The sequence below is a fragment of the Clarias gariepinus genome, chromosome 20 (genome assembly GCF_024256425.1).
Source record: "Clarias gariepinus isolate MV-2021 ecotype Netherlands chromosome 20, CGAR_prim_01v2, whole genome shotgun sequence".
NCBI classification, from domain to species: Eukaryota; Metazoa; Chordata; class Actinopteri; order Siluriformes; family Clariidae; genus Clarias; species Clarias gariepinus.
Genome location: NC_071119.1, coordinates 8391741 through 8414308, shown reverse-complemented (window position 1 = coordinate 8414308; position 22568 = coordinate 8391741). Strand labels below are relative to the sequence as shown.

General features: G+C 39.2%; 1 protein-coding gene across 1 annotated transcript in view; it reads right to left on the bottom strand.

The window, feature by feature from the left end:
* Positions 1-22568, bottom strand: part of LOC128508497 (asialoglycoprotein receptor 1-like) — a 357167-nt gene that overhangs the window by 312383 nt on the left and 22216 nt on the right. The window contains exon 3 of the mRNA XM_053479843.1: positions 20238-20621. Within this exon, the coding sequence (XP_053335818.1) occupies positions 20238-20621 (384 nt within the window). The remainder of the gene's footprint in view (positions 1-20237; positions 20622-22568) is intronic.

The window sequence follows — 22568 nt, the reverse complement described above, 5'->3', positions numbered from 1 at the left end:
GGACAATAAGGCATTATGTAACCCATTTCGTTTTTCTAAGTAGAAAAAACACTTAGAATTTTTTTCACATTCCTTTAGCCATTTTGCCCTTAAAAAGCACCTTTCGGCATGTCTATATAATACTCATTGAGTTGTAAACTAAAATTTTTCCTTTCAAATTTCTCTTCTTCTGTAATATTCTCTTTTGCAGATAACTTATCTAGTTTCTGTATAAGTTGAGATACTGTTGCATTTCTGCTAGTTTTAATTAACTTACTTCTCATAATTGCAATATTTCTAACTCTATATTTGAAGAACTCCCATTTTTGTTTACAACTCTCATTTAAATCAGTAAATATTTCACTAATAAGATTTTTTATACTAATATTAAAGTCTTTATCATGTAACAAAAAGTTGTTTATTTTCCAGTATCCTCTTAGAGTGGAATTATTAGAACGAGCACCAAGTTTAATCGATATCTGTTTATGATCAGAGGGGGGGGGCCGACGAGTATAAGTATTTTGAACAAAGTGTAAAGCTGATTGAGATATTAGAAACAAATCAATTCTCGATCTAAGAGTTTGGTTGCTATTTGACCAGCTGAATTCTCTTAAAGTAGGATGAAAAAATGCCAAGGATCCACTAAGCATAAATCAGAGCATAAGGACAAAGTCAAATTGTGTGACAGTGAATCCTGGGTAGTCCTAGGAGGAAATCTATCAAGATTGACATCTAAACATTCGTTAAAATCACAACCCAAAACAATATAAGATTCCTTATATTTGTTATGTAACCTTTTAACGTTTGTGGAGATGTGAGCAAATAAAGCCCTATTGCAAGAGTAGGAGTTATATCCATACACATTACATAATATAACAAAAACATTATCTTGTTTGATGACAATAATCGACCATCTACCTTCGTCTGATTTGACCATCTCCAGTACTTCCCCTTTAAATTTATGTAAGAGAATAGCCACCCCGGCTGAATGGTTACTCCCATGGCAATAATATATCGAATTACCCCATTGATTTCTCCAAATTTTAGTATCTGAATCACTCGAATGTGTCTCCTGAGCAAATATAATGTCAGCATCACTTCTTTTGCAAAATAGAAATAAGGCTTTCCTTTTTACACTATCACGTATACCTCTCACATTTAAAGACAAGACAGACAAGGAACTTAAGGAACAAACCATAACAGTAATAAACAAAAAAAAAACTAAAAGCTTAGAAATGTAAGAAAACTCACCTACTGAAGGAGGTGGAAACAACCATACGAATTATGACAGTATGTAAGATAATTAAAATTAAAAGGCTTCTTATGTTCCGAACTCTATAGGAAAATAACTATGAACATAAGGGTAGTAAGGACAACAAAATTGGATACACCTTACATTTTAACTTTATCTATATCTATAACTATATCTATCTATATCTATCTATCTATATATATATATATATATATATATATATATATATATATATATATATATATATATATATATATATATATTTATATATATTCAATTCAATTCAATTTTATTTATATAGCGCTTTTAACAATGGTCATTGTCTCAAAGCAGCTTCACAAAAAAAAAAAAGATAATAATGAAATGAATGATGAATGAATGAATAATAATGAAATGAATGATGAATGAATGATGAATGAAAATGAATGAAATGTCTCTGATGAGCAAGCCAAGGGTGACGGCGACAGTGGCAAGGAAAAACTCCCTGAGATGGCAATAGGAAGAAACCTTGAGAGGAACCAGACTCAACAGGGAACCCATCCTCATCTGGGTGATAACAGATAGAAATAACATCATGTGTGTTGTGCAGGTGAAAGTTCAATATAACAGAAGTTGTGTAGATTCAGTTCAGCAGTAGGTGCAGAGGGCAGATGGGGTCTGGATCACTGGAAGCACAGGAGCAGGATGGTAGCTCCAGCCATCATAAAGCAGAATCTAGCTGGAGCAGGTCCTTCTCAAGATGCCTTAGAAACCTCGCAGGGTTGGCCTTTGTCTACTAAAGCTTGCACAATCTCCAGATGCCTCGGGATGGGTAGAAAAATACAGAAAAGATGGAGAGAATTAGCGTAGTTGCCATTCAGGATAGGTATACTGGAGTATGTGGTTATGGGATGAGTTACGCATATGCCAGATTAAAGAGATGCGTCTTGAGTCTACTTTTGAATTGGGAAACCGTGTCTGCTCCCCGAACAGTGTCTGGAAGGCTATTCCAAAGCTTTGGAGCCAAATATGAAAATGCCTTGCCCCCTTTTGTGGATTTTAAAATTCTGGGAATTACCAGAAGTCCGGAGTTTTGTGATCTTAAGGGACGTGGTGGATTATAGCGTATCAAAAGACTGGTTAGGTATGTGGGAGCTAAACCATTTAAAGCCTTGTATGTAAGTAGTACTATTTTGTAATTAATTCTAAATCGAACAGGTAGCCAGTGCAGGGATGATAATATAGGTGTTATATGATCATATTTTCTGGATCTAGTGAGAACCCTGGCGGCTGCATTTTGGACTAACTGTAGCTTGTTTATTGAGGATGCAGGACAACCACCTAGTAATGCATTACAATAGTCCAGTCTGGAGGTCATGAATGCATGAACTAGCTTTTCTGCATCAGATACGGATAGGATACTCCTAAGTTTGGCAATATTTCTAAGATGGAAAAAGGCTGTTTTTGTGATATTGGAAATATGATTTTCAAAAGACAAGTTACTGTCTAATATCACGCCCAGGTCTTTTACTGTTGAGCTGGTAGTAACAGTACATCCTTCTAAACGCAGGCTGAATTGTGAAAGCTGTTGTGTGCTGGTTTTCGGGCCGATGAGCAATATCTCTGTCTTATCTGAATTTAGTAAAAGAAAGTTATTGGCCATCCAATCTTTTATGTCCTGGACACACTCGGTTAGTCTAGACAACTTGGGTATTTCATCTGGTTTTGTTGAGATGTATAATTGGGTATCATCAGCATACCAATGGAAACTAATCCCATGCCTTCTAATGATGTGTCCCAGGGGAAGCATGTAAATTGAGAACAGGAGAGGTCCTAAAACTGACCCTTGTGGGACCCCATATTTCACTGGCATTACATCAGACGGTACTCCATTTAGATCTACAAAATGGTATCGATCAGACAGGTATGATCTAAACCATTTTAATGCCTTTCCCTGAATACCTATATGATTTTGTAGGCGATCTATGAGAATATTATGATCTATGGTGTCGAATGCAGCACTTAGATCAAGTAACTCTAGTATTGAGATGCAGCCTTGGTCTGAGGCTAAAAACAAGTCGTTTGCAATCTTAACTAGTGCAGTTTCTGTACTATGATGGGGCCTGAAACCTGACTGAAATTCTTCTAGGATGTTGTTTTCCTGCAAGAATGTGCATATTTGAGCTGATACTACTTTTCCTAATATTTTTTATATGAACGGAAGGTTTGAAATCGGTCTGTAGTTTGTTATTTCATTCGCGTCCAAATTAGATTTTTTAAGAAGCGGCTTAATAACTGCCAGCTTCAAAGGTTTAGGGACGTGACCTAGATATAATGAAGAATTAATAATGTTTAGAAGTGGCTCTCAAACTGTAAGCATCACTTTTTTTAAAAATCTGGTTGGTATTGGGTCTAACAGGCACGTTGTTGATTTAGCTGAGGTGATAAGTTTATACAGCTCTTCCTGTCCTATACCTGTAAATCACTGAAAATCTAAATGTGAAGCTCTAGTCTGCTGCCCTCAGTTGAATGTATGGCTATTCAACCTATGCAACGAGCTTAACATAAGAGGAGGTGGTTCCAGAAACGACAAGACACATCGCTTCGTCTGTATGTCTTTAACTGAAGACCGTTTGACCTCTTTTAATTCTGTAAGACTGTGAACATACAATAAAACAATACACAAGCATCAGTATCGCCTCAATTTGAAACCAACAACAGACGTCAGTGACGCAGCACTTCGTATGCTTTACGTTTGTCATAACATTTTTCTTATAAGTTTCAATAACCTCATAAGTAACAGAAAAGTAACAACTCTTAAAGAAAATAAAGTTACACATTAATTACTTACAGATTATGGCTCAACAAACTCCCAAACAATGTAAATTAGGCTTAAAGTTGAGCAGCACGTGTTTCTGTTACAGGTTCTTCTCACTCACAATAAACAACTGAAGAAGAAGCCACAAACTTAAGGGATACTACTGAACCCTAGTGGAAAGACTGAGAAATGCGCCAGTCACAGAAATTTACTATAGCAACCATATAGGGGCAGAACATCTAGGCTGAACTAGATCATGAGATGCTATTAGAGGTTGAACCTCTGTTATTTTCTTCCTTATGCTATCGATTTTTTCATTAAAAAAGTCCATAAAATCTTCACTACTAAAATGTTGTGGAGTACTCTCTGCAGGCATCTTAGGTTTTGTTAGGCGGGCTACTGTACTAAATAAGAACTTGGGATTATTTTGGTTTCTAGCTATCAGTTGGCTAAGATGCTCGGTCCTAGCGGTTTTTAGAGCCCGTCTATAGCTGCACATACTGTCTTTAAACGCAATTCGAAAAACTTCTAATTTAGTTTTTCTCCATTTTCGCTCAAGGTTACGGGTTGCTCTCTTTAGGGCGCGAGTATGACTATTGTACCAAGGAGCAAGTGTTTTATCTCTGACTTTTTTTAATCTGATGGGAGCAACAGTGTCTAATGTACTGGTAAAAATAGTACCCATGCTGCTAGTCACCTCATCTATATCGTCTGCATTTAGGGGTCTAATAAGAATTTGGGACAGATCCGGTAGATTACTTGTGAATCTGTCTTTAGTAGACGGATTCATATTTCTAACAAATCGATAACGTGGAGAGACACAGCTAATCTGTTCTATGGGTAGAGTATATATCAGGAGGTGATGATCTGTGATATCATCACTTTGAGGTGAAATCTCTATATTAGAAACATCTATACCATGAGATATAATTAAATCTAGTGTATGATTACAGCGGTGAGTTGATCCATTTATATTTTGTTTAACCCCAAAGGAATTTAGTAAGTCCATAAATGCGAGGGCTAAAGTGTCGTTAGCATCATCTACATGAATGTTAAAGTCACCTACTATCAGTACTTTGTCAATATACACATACACATGTACATACATACATATACACAAAAGGAAGGGCTGATAGAAGCAGTCTTTCCACAATAATAATAATAAAAAAGCATCAGTGGCCTAGGGAACTTGAAGGGTAAAAATATACTTGATTAAAAGTTTAGAATTAGAAGCAGAAATTGCACCTTTGAATATAAGAACTAAAAGGAATTTCTGATTAAATTAACAAAGTGAAGAATAACAGCATCTAGGCTGTGTAGGATACAATAAACTGAGAAGTTTGAACAAATTTATCATTTGACATCTGAAAAATATTATTTTTTCCCATCAATTAAAGCAAATGAGCTCCTAAAGAAAGCTCTCTTGCCTTCCTCTCTTGCTTTCTTAATCAAGGGCCACAGTTTGTTCCTGATGACTTCCGGAGATACAGGCTCTGTGATGCGCAGGTTATTTTCCTGTAAGAACTTACATTTTCTTGCAGCGACCCAGACTGCTTTCCGGATGCGTCGCATTGCAAAGAAAACGATGATGGCTCTGTTCTTACTTGTTTCTTTGGGTCCAAGCCGATGTGCTATATCAACTCACTTTCCTTCAAACTGTGTAGTTTCAGAAGAGGTTTCCAGTTACAATGACAACATTCCTCCAGGCTATATTTCAGAGATTTGTTTTCTTCCTTCAGTGTATTAACTTCTGATTGTAAATGTTCAAGCTCCTTTTTCTGGGCATTCACATCAATCACAAGTTGCTGCACTTTGTCAGATAGGTTTTCGATTTGTTTGGCGGTATTAACTGTCGTCGTTTCAATAGTTGCAATTTTCTGAAATGTCATGTCATGCTTATCCGAAAAAATCACGTTTTTTATATTTGCAAAATAAAGTTTTTTATCGGCTAAACATCTAGTGCTGTTAGTGTAATGAAGGTGTTTAATTATATAGATTTAGGAAAAATCTGTAACATAATCATGTTTCTATGCAAAAGATTAAATAACTATTTTCTGTAAATATATTTTTTGCACAATATATGTTTATAATATTAGAGTATTTTACCTTAATGCTTTGGATTTTGTTTGATTCAATTCAATCTTAGATTCAAAGAACTTTATTAATCCCAGAGGAAAACTGGTTAAGTTGCTGTCAGATTCAGCATCAGTGTCTTCCTCCTCTATAAAAGACTCAATAAAACATGAAACGACTGCATCTCTGTGTGGACATGACTGACAGGATGAACTGCTGTACATTAATAATTCTTGCAGATCTAAATTTATCTTTCTAATAAGATTCATAGCAAATATTAGTAGAAGTGAGGTGAGAAGGGCATTGAAGAGGATAAAGAGTGGAAAGGCTGTTGGTCCTGATGACATACCTGTGGAGGTATGGAAGTGCTTATGAGAGGTGGCAGTAGAGTTTCTGACTAGTTTGTTTAACAAGATCTTGGAGAGTGAGAGGATTCCAGAGGAATGGAGGAGAAGTGTATTGGTGCCTATTTTTAAGAACAAGGGAGATGTGCAAATCTGTGGCAATTATAGAGGTATAAAGCTAATGAGCCAGAAAATGAAGCTGTGGGAAAGAGTAGTGGAAGCTAGGTTAAGGGCAGAGGTGAGCATTTGTGAGCAGCAATATGGTTTTATGCCTAGAAAGAGTACATCAGATGCAGTATTTGCTTTGAGGATGCTGGCGGAGAAGTACAGAGAAGGTAACAGGGAGTTGCATTGTGTCTTTTTAGATTTAGAGAAAGCATATGACAGGGTGCCAAGAGAGGAGCTGTGGTATTGTATGAGAAGGTCTGGAGTGGCAGAGAAGTATGTTAGAGTAGTGCAGGACATGTATGAGAGCTGTAGGACAGTGGTAAGATGTGCTGTAGGTGTGACAGAAGAGTTCAAGGTGGAGGTGGGTCTGCATCAAGGATCGGCTCTAAGCCCCTTTTTGTTTGCTCTGGTGTTGGACAGGATGACAGATGAGGTAAGACAGGAGTCCACATGGACTATGATGTTTGCAGATGACATTGTGCTCTGTAGCGAGAGCAGGGAACAGGTGGAGGAAAATTTGGAGAGGTGGAGGTATGCTCTGGAAAGCAGAGGAATGAAGGTTAGCCGCAGCAAGACAGAATACATGTGTGTAAATGAGAGGGACCCAGGAGGATCGGTGTGGCTACAGGGAGCAGAGGTAAAGAAGGTGCAGGATTTTAAGTACTTAGGGTCAACGGTCCAGAGCAACGGAGAGTGTTCTAAGGAGGTGAAGAGACGGGTACAGGCAGGTTGGAATGGGTGGAGAAAAGTGTCAGGTGTGTTGTGCGATAAAAGAGTATCAGCGAGAATGAAAGGAAAGGTGTACAGGACAGAGGTGAGACCAGCAATGCTCTACGGCTTAGAGACAGTGGCACTGAAGAAAAGACAGGAGGCAGAGTTGGAGGTAGCAGAGCTGAAGATGTTGAGGTTCTCCTTGGGAGTGACAAGGATGGATAGGATCAAGAATGAGTTTATCAGAGGGACAACCCATGTTAGATGTTTTGGAGATAAAGTCAGAGAGGCCAGATTGAGGTGGTTTGGACATGTTCAGAGGAGAGATTGTGAATATATTGGTAGAAGGATGTTGAGGTTGGAACTGCCAGGCAGGAGGTCTAGAGGAAGACCAAAGAGGAGATTTATTTTAACACGTCCGGCTGCGCTTTGGGAACTAGCAACCTGGCTAACCCGAAGTTACCACGTAAAGTACCGCACCCCACCTTTCGAAAATGTCCAACCCCAAGATACACTCATCCTCAATGTCTGCCACAAAGAATGGATGAGAAAGACTGATTGCACCTACTTGTATTCGCACTGTGCGACAGGCCCGTATCTCCAAATAGCTCCCCGACACGGTGCGAATGGTCAAGGCTGGAGCCAGCAGCATACAACCGCGCTCGCCCTGTTCTAATACTCCCCCGCGCAGCAGCGAAACTGTTGAGCTGGTGTCCACGAGCGCCCATAGCGAAACGTTGTCCAGGCCACAGTTCACATAGACGCCCGCGCGATTTCCTACACGTCCTGACCAGAAGTTGGGCCCGGCAGTTGGGGAAACAGAGACGACTGTGGGAGGCGGTGCCGCTAACCGGATGTGCTCGCGAAGCCGCGGCGGCCAGATTCCCCGCAGGAACGCACGCCGAGCTAGCTCTTCCTGTTGGACGGGCCCGAATTCCGGGTAGGCCCGGCGTGCGAGAGATCTCAGGTCCATGGCGAACGCCCCCAGTGGCTGAGAGGCGCTCCTCTCGCGAAGTGGAGCGCCGAACTGGAAGTGGAGCGACTCCTGCAACTTTGCCCAGTCCTTCCTCTCATCCGCCCAGAGGTTTTCCAACGCCCTAGCTTGCTCCGGGGTGCGCTCTAACCCGTTACTCTCCATTTTACTTCTGACACCAATTGTAGCGTTTTTCACTGCTACAAAGGGACTTGGAGAGACGAGTGAGCTTCCTTGCTGCCCAATGCAAATGGCTGGGAGTATTTTATTTATCATGGCACGAAACAGCATAAACCACACAATCAACAGTCAATAAACACACATCAACAGGACACACTTCTAACCCACACACACACACCCTGGCCGAAGCCACTAAACCAAACACCTTTCCTCAACAGGGTGAACACCTATGTGGGTGTGCACGTGCGCTGCAGCCTGTGAATGAATACACACAGCAGAGGGACAGATATGAGGGAAATCTAATACCGTATTGTGTAGTGTCCCCTTTTCAGGCGGATTTCTCCGCTACCGCAGATCATTTTGTCAACGTGTTATATATTCATTTTGTGAGTATATTAACATGTGCTTTCTCAACATTTCAAAATTTTAAATTGAGGGGGCAAGACATTTATTTGAGGGGGCGCTGCCACAAATGAATTGTATCACAGTACACATGTTATACATATGTACTGTGATAAATAAAGCACAAGGGCGTAAATTTTCTCTGGACATTGGTGGGGACCTATTACTCCATGTTTTGCATTCTATTTTGGTTTTGTTTGTTTGTTTGTTTAATTTTCTTTATTAAATGTCTTAACATCTGTTCCTATGCCTTGCCTGCATCCTCCCAAACCTGAGAGCTCCAGTAAATATTATTATTATATAAATGCAGAGAATTAAGTAAAGCACCATAAAATCAAATACAAAAAAAAAAAAAAAGATTAACATAAAGTAACATGATAGTGATAAAAGTTCTCAAGTTGTTCTGCTATAAAATACACAGGACTTCATCGCTGATAAGCTGCAAGGAAGTCGAGCTTGGATTGGTCTGAGTGACAAAGACACAGAGGGAGAGTGGAAATGGGTGGACGGCACACGACTGACCCCTGGGTAAGAGACCACATGTGTGTTTGTGTGTCAACAATATTTTTTTCTTGTGCATTTAAGACTGCAGAGTAAATAAATAAACCTAGCCCTTGTATTGTGTTAGAAAGCTGTTTACACCTGTGGTGTTAGCGGGCCCATTTGGACCCATGATTTAAAAATGCTTGAAAATGCTTAAAATTACCAGTTTTCTTCAAATGTTGTTTTTCAGCTAATTGCTGGCTTAGTATGTATTCATATAAATGGAACCAGTGTGCAAATAGTTTTTTAGTTGGCTCCACAGACACAGTATTTTAAAATACACCACGCGTTTTTGATTGCAAAAACTGTTTAAATTCACTAAATATATTTATTTTTCTTATAGAATGAGTAATAATAAACTATAAATGTGTTATAAACTAATATTAGGGTACACCTACCAAATTCATTTATTTATTTATTTTTTAATTATTTAAATTTATTAACAATAGTGACATCTTTGGTGTTTCGGGTCAAAACGGACCCGCATAGATAAATGGTAGGATAAAGACAAGTCAAAAAAAAATTCCATAAAACCAACTTTTATTTAACCATACCAATTAACCAAACAATTTAACCATAAAATGAACAACGATAAACAACACTGTGTGTGTGGTTGTGTGCGCGCTCATGCACCTGCATTGACCATAAACTGAACATTGAAAATAATATGGTGTTAGCGCAGGTATGTTGTTCTGAATTAACCATAATCTAAACACTGAAAAAACAAACCATAATTTGAACTGTGTGTGTGTGTGTGTGTGTGTGTGTGTGTCCGTGTCTGTCTGTGTGTGTGTGTGTGTTCAAATGCACAAATCACAGTATTTGATGGTTACCGTGTGCTCCTTGCAAATGATTTTCTTGCATGTGTGGCAAGTGGTGTTGGATTTCCTGTCCTTGTTGACGGGGCAGGACTGGCACCTCTTTCTCTTCCTCCTGGAATCTCCTCCCTGGTTCTTATCAGAGGATGATAGGTAGGGGTGTTGGCTGAAGCTCTCTCACCAAAGAAACAGACGCTTCGGTTCGGGGCAGCCGCTCTTGTCTTTCAATGAAGGGAGACACCAGAGACTTGCCCAACTCCTCCAGAAAAAGCCTCCTCTTGAAGGTTTTTTCTCCAGTCCATCCTGGATCTATTTCAGTCCACACCACAAATGCGTTGTATGCAGACACATCCAGTATGTTGTAAAACACAACCATTGGCCGCCTTTTTGTCCCCCGCTTGCATGTATACGTGCCTGTGACCTTGTCCAGGTTGTCAACGCCGCCTTTGTTCTTATTGTAGTTCAGAATTATGTCTGGCTTCTTGTCCTCCTTACCGCTCACACCAGCATCCCTGTGGAGAGTGGACATCACTAGTACATTTTTGTTTTTTTTTGGGACAGTAGGAGACAATTGTGGTCCGTATCTGTGAATGCGAACTTCGATGAGAGAAGAGCCCTGTCTTTTGTTCCTAGAAAAGCTAGGGGAAGCTCAGGTTTGTTCTTCCTGACTGTTACCACCATCGTCAGCTTCCTCTTTAGAAGTTCTTGCGCGAGGTCATAGGAAGTGAAAAAATGATCACAGGTTATGTTGTGCCCCCGAAGACCCTTGGTCATGTCCAGGAGGACCCGCTTGCCTTGGTTCTTCTCTGGCACTCCGCTGGCAGGTTTTCCGGTATATATTTGCATATTCCATGCATAGGCAGTTTTTGCATCACATGCTGCCCAGATTTTGATACCATATTTTCCAGGCTTGTTTGGCATGTACTGCCTGAAGGGACAGCGGCCTCTGAAAGGGACTAGCCATTCATCCACTGTCACCTCTGGCCCAGGATTGTACACAAACGGTAAATCTTCCACCCATTTGTCCCAAACCTCCCTGATAGGAGCAAGCTTGTCATTCTCACGACGAGCAACTCTTGTCTCCCTTGTTGTCAAAATGTAGCACTCTTGATAATGCATGAAAGGACTGAAGCGACATTGTGGCACGAAAAATAGGGCGTCCTGACTCACTATGCCATAAGCTGGCCGTAGCTTCATTACAGAATCTGTATACCCCCGCCAGAAGCAACAGTCCCATGTAGGCATCGAGCTGTGTTTTGTCCATCTCTGTCCAGCTATCACCAAACACTCTTCTTCCTTCCATGTTGGTCATCTCAAGTAGGATATTCTGAATAGGTCGTGGAAAGAACAGTTCAAATGCTGACTTGATGTCTTGGGCGTGTGACACCGCGTATCTAGTAGGCCCTGGAGTCATTCTGAGGATGTTCTCTGTCGGTGCCCTGGATTGGGTTTAAGGAGGGCTTGATAACCATGAAATGTCACCTTTTCTTGACTTGAAAACCTCTTTTTGATCATCTGTGACATCTGGGTCCTCCTCATCGGATGTTTGGTCTTGTTCAGGGTCATACTGAACGTCATCCTCATCCTCAGACACATCTTCCTCAGCTTCACTTTGCCCTCTATCCTCAGGATTACCATCATTACCAAAGATATGATCCAGTGCCTCATGAACAGTATACCTTTTGCTCATCTTGACTGATGCTCCTACAAAATTAAACTGATAGTATCCCACCCAAACCCTCTTTATATGTGCCAATGTTTATAAACAATGTATCAATATGCTGTGAGAAAGTTTGAGTTCACGTGGGGGGTGGGGTGGGTGCACCTGTATGCATGTGTTTCTGTGGGTCTCTGTCTGTGCCTTTGCATGTGAAAGAGGCCTGTGTGTGTGTGTGTGTGTGTGTGTGTGTGTGTGTGTGTGTGTGTGTGTGTGTGTGTGTGTTGGTGATGTGGGCCATAACTGTGCACATTGGGCCATAATTGATCCTCAGAGCAACCCATAGATTTAAGTGATGCATACAACAGCCAGTTTTCTCTGCTGGGTCATTTTGGACCCGTAACACCACATATGTAACTTTTTTTTTTTTTTGAGACCTTTAGAATTTACTAAAATTGTGAAAATTGATTTTAACCCTAACACAACAGAAGGGCTAGACTGCGACTAACTAGTAAGCTGTTATAATATAAACCTCACCTCTTCAGGCTTAGTGTCCAGTACTTCATTATATTGCAGGAGTTCTCCATTCAGTGGAACAGATTATCAGAGACTCTTAATAAACTTACTGTAATATAAAGTCACATGCAGATGTGGAAAGAGTAATAAAATGTTGTACTTAAGTAAAAGTACTGTTACTTTAGTGAACTTTTACTGAAATACAAGTAAAGTTACCCTTATAAAAATCTACTCAAGTAAAAGTAAAATGTAGCTCATTAAAAATGTACTCAGAGTAAAAGTTACTGAGTTACTTTTTTTTTTACAGCATGGGGGATGGAACACCCTTGAATAATAAATCTGTTCCCTTTGTTGTGCTTAAAATCAAAGTGGTCTCTTAAATATGGCCAGGGGTTTGCTTCATAAGAATTTGTTGCCATTTCACTTTCAACTGTGTCTGCATCACTGGCATCTGTTTTGTCCGTCTCCATCGTTCTTGTGAATTTAGCGCGTTTGTTCTCCACGCCCATCAATCAATCAGTGCAGTGGTTTCTGGGTGCAATTTTTTTTCCTTCCCTGTTGTATTATTTGTATTATTTTTTATTTTCATTAATTTATTTTTTACTCAGTAGTGAATATGATTTAAAATGTAGTGAAGTACAATACTTTAAACAAAACATACTTAAGTAAAAGTAAAATTAAAGACTTCAAAAGCTACTTTAAAAAGTAGAAGTACACAAAAATTCTACTCAATTACAGTAATGTGAGTAAATGTAATTCATTACTTTCCACCTCTGCCTGCATGTCTTTGTATTTTGAGAGGACAAATGCATGACATTGCCCCTTTGCACAAACTGAGTTCGCACTGAGGTTATGCTGGTTCAGATGTTTCTTAGTTCCATTAAGGAGAGCCCCACTCATAATTACAGTTTTTGCCCGTTGCTTGAACACTATAAACCTATGCTTAGACTAAAGTAACACAACTTGAAGCTTTTGTTACCATGCCTCAAACACATGTACCCATACCTTAAATAAAAGCGCTGCTTTGCACTCTAGTTGCAATTGTGCAACACACTTACTCCTTTATGCAACACACATGGTCCTGCATACTACACTCTATTTCATACATAATACACTTCGTTCAAAAATGAAATCTCAGGGTGCCATTTGGGAAACACCTGTATCCAAAATACAAAACACATCGGGTAATTGCAACCACTCAAATACACACCTGAAGGCACTTACTTGCAAAACTGAACACCAATTAGCCAACTACAAAAAGCCCTCAGTTTAGCCATTTCAAGAATTTTGCAAGCATGGATGGAGGGAGAGCAAGAGGAAGAGGAGGAGGAAGAGGAGGAGGAGGAGGAGGAGGAGGTCGAAGAGGCCATGCAAGAACCCATATTTCTGATGATATAAGAGCAACTTTGGTGGACCATGTTATCAACCATGGCCTGACTATGAGCTTACATCTAAGCCGCTTCACAGACGCATCTGTAAAAAGAACATTCCGACTAGAAAACAGGTATGTCTTTACCTCTCTACCTTCTACTCTACTCAGATGGGTAATATCACATTACCATATCAAGTGTACAGGGTATTGCAGGGTGCTAATGCTCCTTTTGCAGCCAAAGTGGTAGTTTTTGTGAAACATACCATGATTACTTATATTGAAGTACAGTGTTGTACAGTGGATGATACAGTATATACAGTAAAGTACTGTAAGAAAAATAAGCAAACCGATGACAATATGTGGTTGTATTTCTCTAGAATGACTTGAAGACCTTCTGGGGGAGGACGCCAACGCCTGTTCACACACCAGCAGGAACTTGCCGTTGTGGACCTAGTGAGGGCAGACAATGCCATCCGTCTCCACCAGCTACGAAAGAAAATACTTGCAGACAGGCAAGTGTTCAACAACATAAACCATGTGAGGATCAACACCATCAGACGCCTCTTGGGAAAACACAGCATCACCATGAAGCAGCTCTACAGAGTCCCATTTGAGAGGAACAGTGACAGGGTCAAAGGACTTCGAGCTGAATATGTACGGGTAAGTAACTGTCCTTTACATTTAAAATACAGTATTGGTGAAATCCAGTAGTAGCTGAATATGTACCATATCAGTACCACATTGATCCATTCTGAGAGCTACACAGGTACCTGTGTGATGGGGTGAGGGTTCTGTATGTGTAGCACTGTAGTACAGTAATATGTTCTTTTTTTTTTACAGAGAATCTTGGCCATGGTTTGAGCTGCACAGCCTCATGAATTCATTTTCATTGATAAAGCTGGATTCGACCTGTGCAAAACAAGACGACGAGGTCGTAATGTAATTGGTCAAAGGGCAATTGTGCACATCCCAGGGCAGCACGGGCGAAATATCACATTGTGTGCCACCATAAGCCTTCGAGAGCTTCTGCATCATCATGCAAAACTAGGTCCATACAATAGCCAACATATACTCACATTTCTAGATGCTCTCCATAATATAGTATTACAGAACAGACCAGATCAGCCCAGGTTTGTGATGATATGGGATAATGTCAGTTTCCATCGGGCTGCTTTGGTCCAGGCCTGGTTCTCCAACCACAATCAATTTGAAGTGGTATACTTGCCCCCTTACTCACCATTTTTAAACCCTATAGAGGAATTTTTTTCGGCTTGGAGATGGCGTGTAAATGACCGCCAACCACATGCCCGCATGCCTCTTCTGCAGGCAATGGAGCAGGCCTGTGGCGACATTCAGGTGACAGCAATCCATGGATGGTTTCGACATGCAAGAGGATATTTTCCCCGGTGCCTAGCGGGAGAAGACATTGCTTGCAATGTCGATGAAGTCCTGTGGCCAGACCCCAACAGACGGCGGGATCCATGAGCCCACGTATGCACAATTGTCATGATTTTTTGTGTTTACAGTATAGTGTTTTTTCTATTACTGTTATGTTTTTTTTTTTTTTTGCTTCATCTAAATTCATGGTACTGCAATGTACAGTGCTGCAATGTACAATATTGAGGAGGCCTATTTGCTTTTTTGGTTGTTTGAAAATGTGTCTCCTGAAAATATGCCTTCTAAATAAACAATTAAAATTAAAGCCTGCAGTGTTTTATATAAAGTAGACTAGTGTGTTTCCCCTGATCTGAAAGTGTTTGCATATGATGCAAGTATGTGTCATTTTGTCAACAGAGTTACATTTTGACAAAGGTATGTTAGGTTTTGATAGCAGAGTTTAGGTTTTGAGAGTAATACGAGAAAAAAATTCACCTTCTTTTTAATTGTCTGTGTATGTTGATCACCCGTCATATGCAAAGCACATTCCTGACACGGTTTATTTACATCAAATGATGCCCAAAAATTTCATAAGTGTCAAGGTGCACAAACAGCTAAGAGCACAAAACAACTGTTCAAAACAACAAATTGTTTACCTAAAAATATGGGAATTATTTTTTTTATAACCTAGAGTATAATAATAGTAATAATTAAAATATGCAAACACTAAACCCTTCATCAACTGAAACTGTCCTTAGTAACTTGCAAATCTGCCTTTATAGACAATAATTAACAAACGTATAGCAAATCCATTCAGTGTAATAAAAATGGTGTTAATATTAGTGTTCATGCGTCAATGAAAATAATGAGAAAAAATATTCCTTGATGACATTTTTTCCTAAGTCTGAGACAAGATGATAACGAGACATCACGGACATCAACATTCAGCAATCAACATATTTGACAAAAAAAAACGAGACTAATTAGATGAACGAGATGACTGTGATTTAAAAAATGAAAAAAAAAAAAAAGATCTGTCTTTGTTTTCGTCACAATCCGCAGTGAGACGGTGTTTATTCATCATGGCGCAAGCAGTACTGTTTCCCAGGTCACGGGCACGTGGCGTGTCAGGAGTATTGTGCGCACGTAGTGATCCCGTGTTACAAGCCATGAGTCATCTTTAACTCTTTACATACCTAAACTTCACCTCATCATCACAGCATTATTACTCAAGCCATAAGAGAATAGATGATATTTGGGCCGTTTTTATGAGGCGCGGTATACTGTACGGCTTAACACACTTTTATTGTATTATTTATTTACTTTATTCAAACACACACACAAACTGTGTGCATGGAGAGTGTGCATGTGTGTGTGTGTGGGTCTCATAGGTGTGTGTGCGCGCATTTTATATGTAGTTGTTTAAGCAGTTAGTAGTATATGTGTATGTATGTGTGACTATTTCATATATCTGTATTCCAGTGTTTTTCATGTCTGTGTGCATGCGTGAAGTTTCATTGAAATAAATACAGTATAATTAGCTAAAAACATCAGATGAAAAGGAACGTTTTAAAATGTTAAGATAATTGTTTTGTGGAAAACCTTAAAAAAGGGGGTTTTGGCTAGACTAGATTGACTCTAGGGCTAATTAATAATAATCGTTTTGCCTGAGGTTACATTTTCATTGACTTAAACTGGATTAAAATGTCCAGACTAAACCTTAATTAGATACGATTGACTAAATATGATAAAAACTAACAGGGACATTTATCCCAGGACTAAGACTAAGACTAAAACTATAAAGGGGACAAAATGAACGCTAGTTGAAATAAACTGCATTAATTCATCATCATATTATTTATATATCAGACACTGTACTGTTTATACACCGTGGTTGGAGCAGCATAATTTGTTTTAAATGTTCCTGACAAAATGTAACTTCTGTAAATAGTTATGTTAACTAACCGCTGTCTGCTTTTTTCTTCTCTTTAATAAACAGATAGCATCTGATGATTCAGCGAGCAAGTGTGTTAAGAAGCTTCAGGACTTATGATTAGTTATAATAATTAAATATACAGTGGAACCTAGATTGAGATTAACCCGGTTTGCAATCGTTCCACAAGACGAGCGAATACATTTAATAATTTTGCTTTGTTAAACGAGCAAAACTTAATTTACACATACCATGTGTCATTGAGCACGCGTGCACTGCTTGTTTTAAACGCTGAGCATATCATGTGATGGGCCAATGGTTCTTCTCTCTCTTGCGCTGCAGAATTGTGGGTAATCGTCTCCCTTGCTCAGTCTTATTTTGTTTTTTATCTTATTTGTTAAAGATCTTGTTTCTCTCTCTCTCTGTCAAACAATATTGATTTTGTTAGAGTGTGTGCGTGCGCGTGAGTGTCATTAGAGAGTGTGTGCCTCCTGCTTCCTCTTCTCGTCTTCACACACACACGCACATACATTCTAATGGAAACACTGCTCTGTTGTGGCCCTTGCAGGGTAAAGTGCATGCTTTGTTTGATTTTAATTTAAACAAGTATGTTTTACATTCAAATAAGTATCTTGGAAACATAGTGAAAACTATTAGACATTTATAGATAGAAAATGAAGAAATAAGTCCTTAGTTTAGATAATTTCTCTATTTAACTGATCAACTAAAGTTTTGTGAAACTGAACCGAGCATCCCAGGCCACGACGGTGACCCCTGTGCACTCTGCTGGGCGTGGCCTCTCCATCACTGTAATTAAATGATCATGGACCAGTACACTACTGTAACTAACACTGAGCCTTGGAGTTTAACTCTGCTATCGGCCCTTTCCTGAAGATCTGTGCAGTTAACACATTGTTGAAGGACTAAGGTCAGAACTGAGCACCCTGCCTCTCTTCCTCCTGATGACTCGGCTATAAGTATCAGACGCTTAAATGGAGGAAAAGCGCTAAAGTTAATCACTGTCAAGCCCATCAAGGCTGCCTTAATGAAAAGACTTACATGGACTAAAGTTTTATATCAGGATCTATCATGAGCCAATAAAATCATGTTGTTTTGTAACAAGATTTTCTGTTTTATTTTGAATTTTCTGTCCATCACTTGATACTCGTGTTTATTGCTGCTGATTGATCTAATTTACAAGTGACCCACATGGGCTTCACGACACTGTAGTCTATCAGCATGTAGAGGAGCAGCTCTGGAATGTGACATATTCAACTGTGTGTGACAGCTTGTGAAGCTTGTGGCTAATTAGGTCAAAATGTTGGACAGGAAAAAATTTCAGAGGGGTGTACATGATTCTTTACAGCTATAAATAAGAAGTAAGGAGAGGCAAGGAGAACCATTACCTAATGTGTGTGTGTGTGTGTGTGTGTGTGTGTGTGTGTGTGTGTGTGTGTGTGTGTGTGTGTGTGTGTGTGTGTCTACCCTTTCACTTTGAGTCACTGTGTATGTGGTTGTTATTAAAAGTGATTAGACTGACTTTGGTGTTTATGCAGTTTGTGTGTGTGTGTGTGTGTGTAAAGATTAATCACAATACTACAAACAGATTTATTTATAAATGCTGCAATTAAATGTTTCCATCAAAATCATCATCATCATGACAATTAAACAGTCCATGGTTTAAAGTTTTCTCTCTCTCTAGCCTTATTGGTTTCAGCTTTGAGTTAATTTTCTGATTATTTCTGACTTATTTAAACCAGGAATAACTCGTAATTTGACATTACAGTCACACCCTGAACAAAAAAGACAAGCTATAGGATAGAATTAATGTAAGGAATTAGTTCAGTTTAGAATTGTGAACAGCGTGTGTTCAAACAAGACCCATCTCTAATTCAATAAACTTTATCCCTTTTATAGCAAAACAACAAACACAAGAAGTAAAACAGCTTTTATTATAAAATAATACAAATGAGTGGACTGATCATGGGTTAAGAAAATAAGAATTTAAAGTATCAAATAAAAAAAGAACAATACTGTGCATCTATAGTATATGAACAATATGGGAAAATTTATATGAAATGTGTGAATTAACACGTGGGATCAGGTGAACTGAGAGGTCACATAATAAACACGTCTACACAAATGATAGCTATAAATGTTCCCACTGATCATCACACACATTTTCTGTTGTTTGCAAGAATTAATAATTCCTTTGGTTCATGTACAATTACCACTAAAACCACTTAAAAAAAAACATTTTTCTTACAGATCCACTGTAATGTAGCGGAACATGTTCCGTCATTCCATCCTTTCAAACCTGGAAATGTCCTGATCGTTCCACAGTCTTCATTACCGCCATGATTATTCGGTTCCCCCTGAGCCCAGAACCTGAAAACCAGAGAATCAGAATCAGTATTTAGTATCTTCAGTTTCACACCTTTAAATTAACCTTCTTACCCTGTGTTCACTAAGATTTATAACAATAACATCTTCATAACTCTGAGCAATAAGAATATAACAGGAGATAATATTAACATGGCTTCATCCATCTGCTGCAGTGCACAGGAACACTGGAAACTCACACTAGACAATGTGATGAACAAAGTTAAATTTGTGTCTTTTACCCAGTGCTGCTGGTCAGTTCTGTACCGTCCAGCCATTTCCACTTTGTCTTTGTGTCGTCTTTACTCAGACCAATCCAAGCCTCATTACTGTCACCCAGCTGTTTAATGATGAAGTTCTGTGAGTGAGAGAACAAAATAACTCTGGTTTAACCCAGCTTAAACACACACACACACACACACAGACACACACACACACACACACACACACACACACACACACACACACACACACACACACCTGTTCCTCTTTGCTGGTTATGATCACCAGGTCTGCTCCTCTCTCTCTACAGTTCTCTCTGCTCTCACTCCAGGTCTTCTTCTCAGTAGAAATGTAGTAAAGACTTAAGCTGGAGAAACTCCATCCTTGTTAAATGACAATAGATACAACATAAAAATGCTCAGAGTGTTTCTTTAATAATCATTTTTAAATGAACGTCTCTGGCTGTTCTTTTTTATTTAATAAAATAATATTTAAAGTACTTGCTTGCATTTAATACCTGACATGTAATCAGACCGACACTGCTCTCTCTCCTTACTCGGCTTGTTACAGCAGGTCTGTAACTGGTTTCTCTCTATAGTCAGTTTGTTGTTACTGGTCTGTAACTGGTTTCTCTCTATAGTCAGGTTGTTGTTACTGGTCTGTAACTGGTCTCTCTCCATAGTCAGGTTGTTGTTACTGGTGTGCAACTGGTTTCTCTCTTTAGTCAGGTTGTTGTTACTGGTCTGTAACTGGTTTCTCTCTATAGTCAGGTTGTTGTTACTGGTCTTTAGCTGGATGTTTTCTATCTTCAGGATGTGGTAATTGATCCACAGCACTGTGATGGCAGTCAGCAGGAGAACACACAGCAGCATCTCACACACTGCAGTCAGTCTGTAACACCTGCTCCATGCAGTGTCTCCTCCTAATGATAAGTGGACACAGATACGTGTTTAACCAAAGTAAACTCACAGAGACAGACCGCAGCCCTGAACACATGTACATCTATCATGTGTTCACATGGATATTAATATTCCACTAATAATCATAATAATGTCCTGATCTAAATATGACATCATCATGTTAACCACTTCAGTCAGAACAGTCTGACCCGATCCAGCCGATCAGAATGAGTGGGGGGTGGGGGGTAAACCCTGATAATCCCCTGATAATCCATTCAGTAAGTAAATTTTAGATGTGTAAACACTTTTATTCGCACAAATTATTCTCCGACTAACAACGCTGCTCAGGACAAAATATTTTATTTGATAACTGATATTATAACTTTGATGATTCAATTACATCACTTCCTTTTTTTTTCATGTGATCAGTGAACATGTTTCCAGTACAACCCAGTGTCTCTGAGTGGTTTAAATGTGTTCAAAGGGTTTTTGGAGAACATTGAAGACAAAAAAGGACACTTACACTCTTATACTTTTGCTCATACAGTCACTTTAACAGTAATAAATAACACTTATGCTGCACTTCAATTAAATTTTAATTATATAGCGCTTTTAACAATGGTCATTGCCTCAAAGCAGCTTCACAAACATGAAAAAATAAAAATAAAAAAATAAATGTTATAAAAGAAAATTTTTGGAAGTGTGTATGTGTAAGAAAAATGTGTCTAGATAATAATGAGATGAATGAATAAATGATGAATGAAATGTCTCTGATGAGCAAGCCAAGGGTGACGGCGACAGTGGCAAAGAAAAACACCCTGAGATGGCAATAGGAAGAAACCTTGAGAGGAACCAGACTCAATCAGGGAACCCATCCTCATTTGGGTGATAACAGAAAGAAATTATATAACATTGTGTGTGTTGTGCAGCTAAAAATTCAATATAACAGAAGTTATTTAAATTAACATGAAGTCCAGTTCAGCACAGGGACGAGTCAGTACAGTAGGTGCAGAGGGCAGATGGGGTCTGGATCACTGGAAGCACAGAAGCAGCATGTGTAGCTCCAACCATCATAAACCAGAATCTAGCTGGAGCTGGTCCTTTTCTGGATGTCTCAGGATCCTCACAGGGTTGGCCTTTGTCTACTGAAGCTAACACAATCTCCAGATGCCTCGGGATGGGTAGAAAAGTACAGAACAGATGGAGAGAATTAGCGTAGTTGCCATTCAGGATAGATCTACTGAAGTATGAAGTTATGGGATGAGTAAGGCGTATGCCAGATTAAGGAGATGCGTCTTGAGTCTACTTTTAAACTGGGATACTGTGTCTGAGCCCCGAACACTGTCTGGAAGGCTATTTCAAAGCTTTGGAGCTAAATATGAAAAAGCCCTACCCCCTTTTGTAGATTTTGAAATTCTGGGAACTACCAGAAGTCTGGAGTTTTGTGATCTTAAGAGACGTGGTGGATTATAGCGTATCAGAAGACTGGTTAGATATGTGGGTGCTAAACCACAAACCAATAATTCTAAACTGAATAGGTAGCCAGTGCAGGGATGAAAATATTGGGGTTATGTGATCATATTTTCTGGATCTAGTGAGAACCCTGGCGGCTGCATTTTGGACTAACTGAAGCTTGTTTATTAAGGATGCAGGACAACCACCTAGTAATGCATTACAATAGTCCAGTCTGGAGGTCATGAATGCATGAACTAGCTTTTCTGCATCAGATACGGATAAGATGCTCCTAAGCTTGGCAATATTTCTAAGATGGAAAAAGGCTGTTTTTGTGATATTGGAAATATGATTTTTAAAAAACAAGTTACTGTCTAATATTACGCCCAGGTCTTTTACTGTTGAGCTAGTAGTAACAGTACATCCTTCTAAACGCAGGCTGAATTGTGAAAGCTGTTGTGTGCTGGCTTTTGGGCTGATGAGTAATATCTCTGTCTTATCTGAATTTAGTAAAAGAA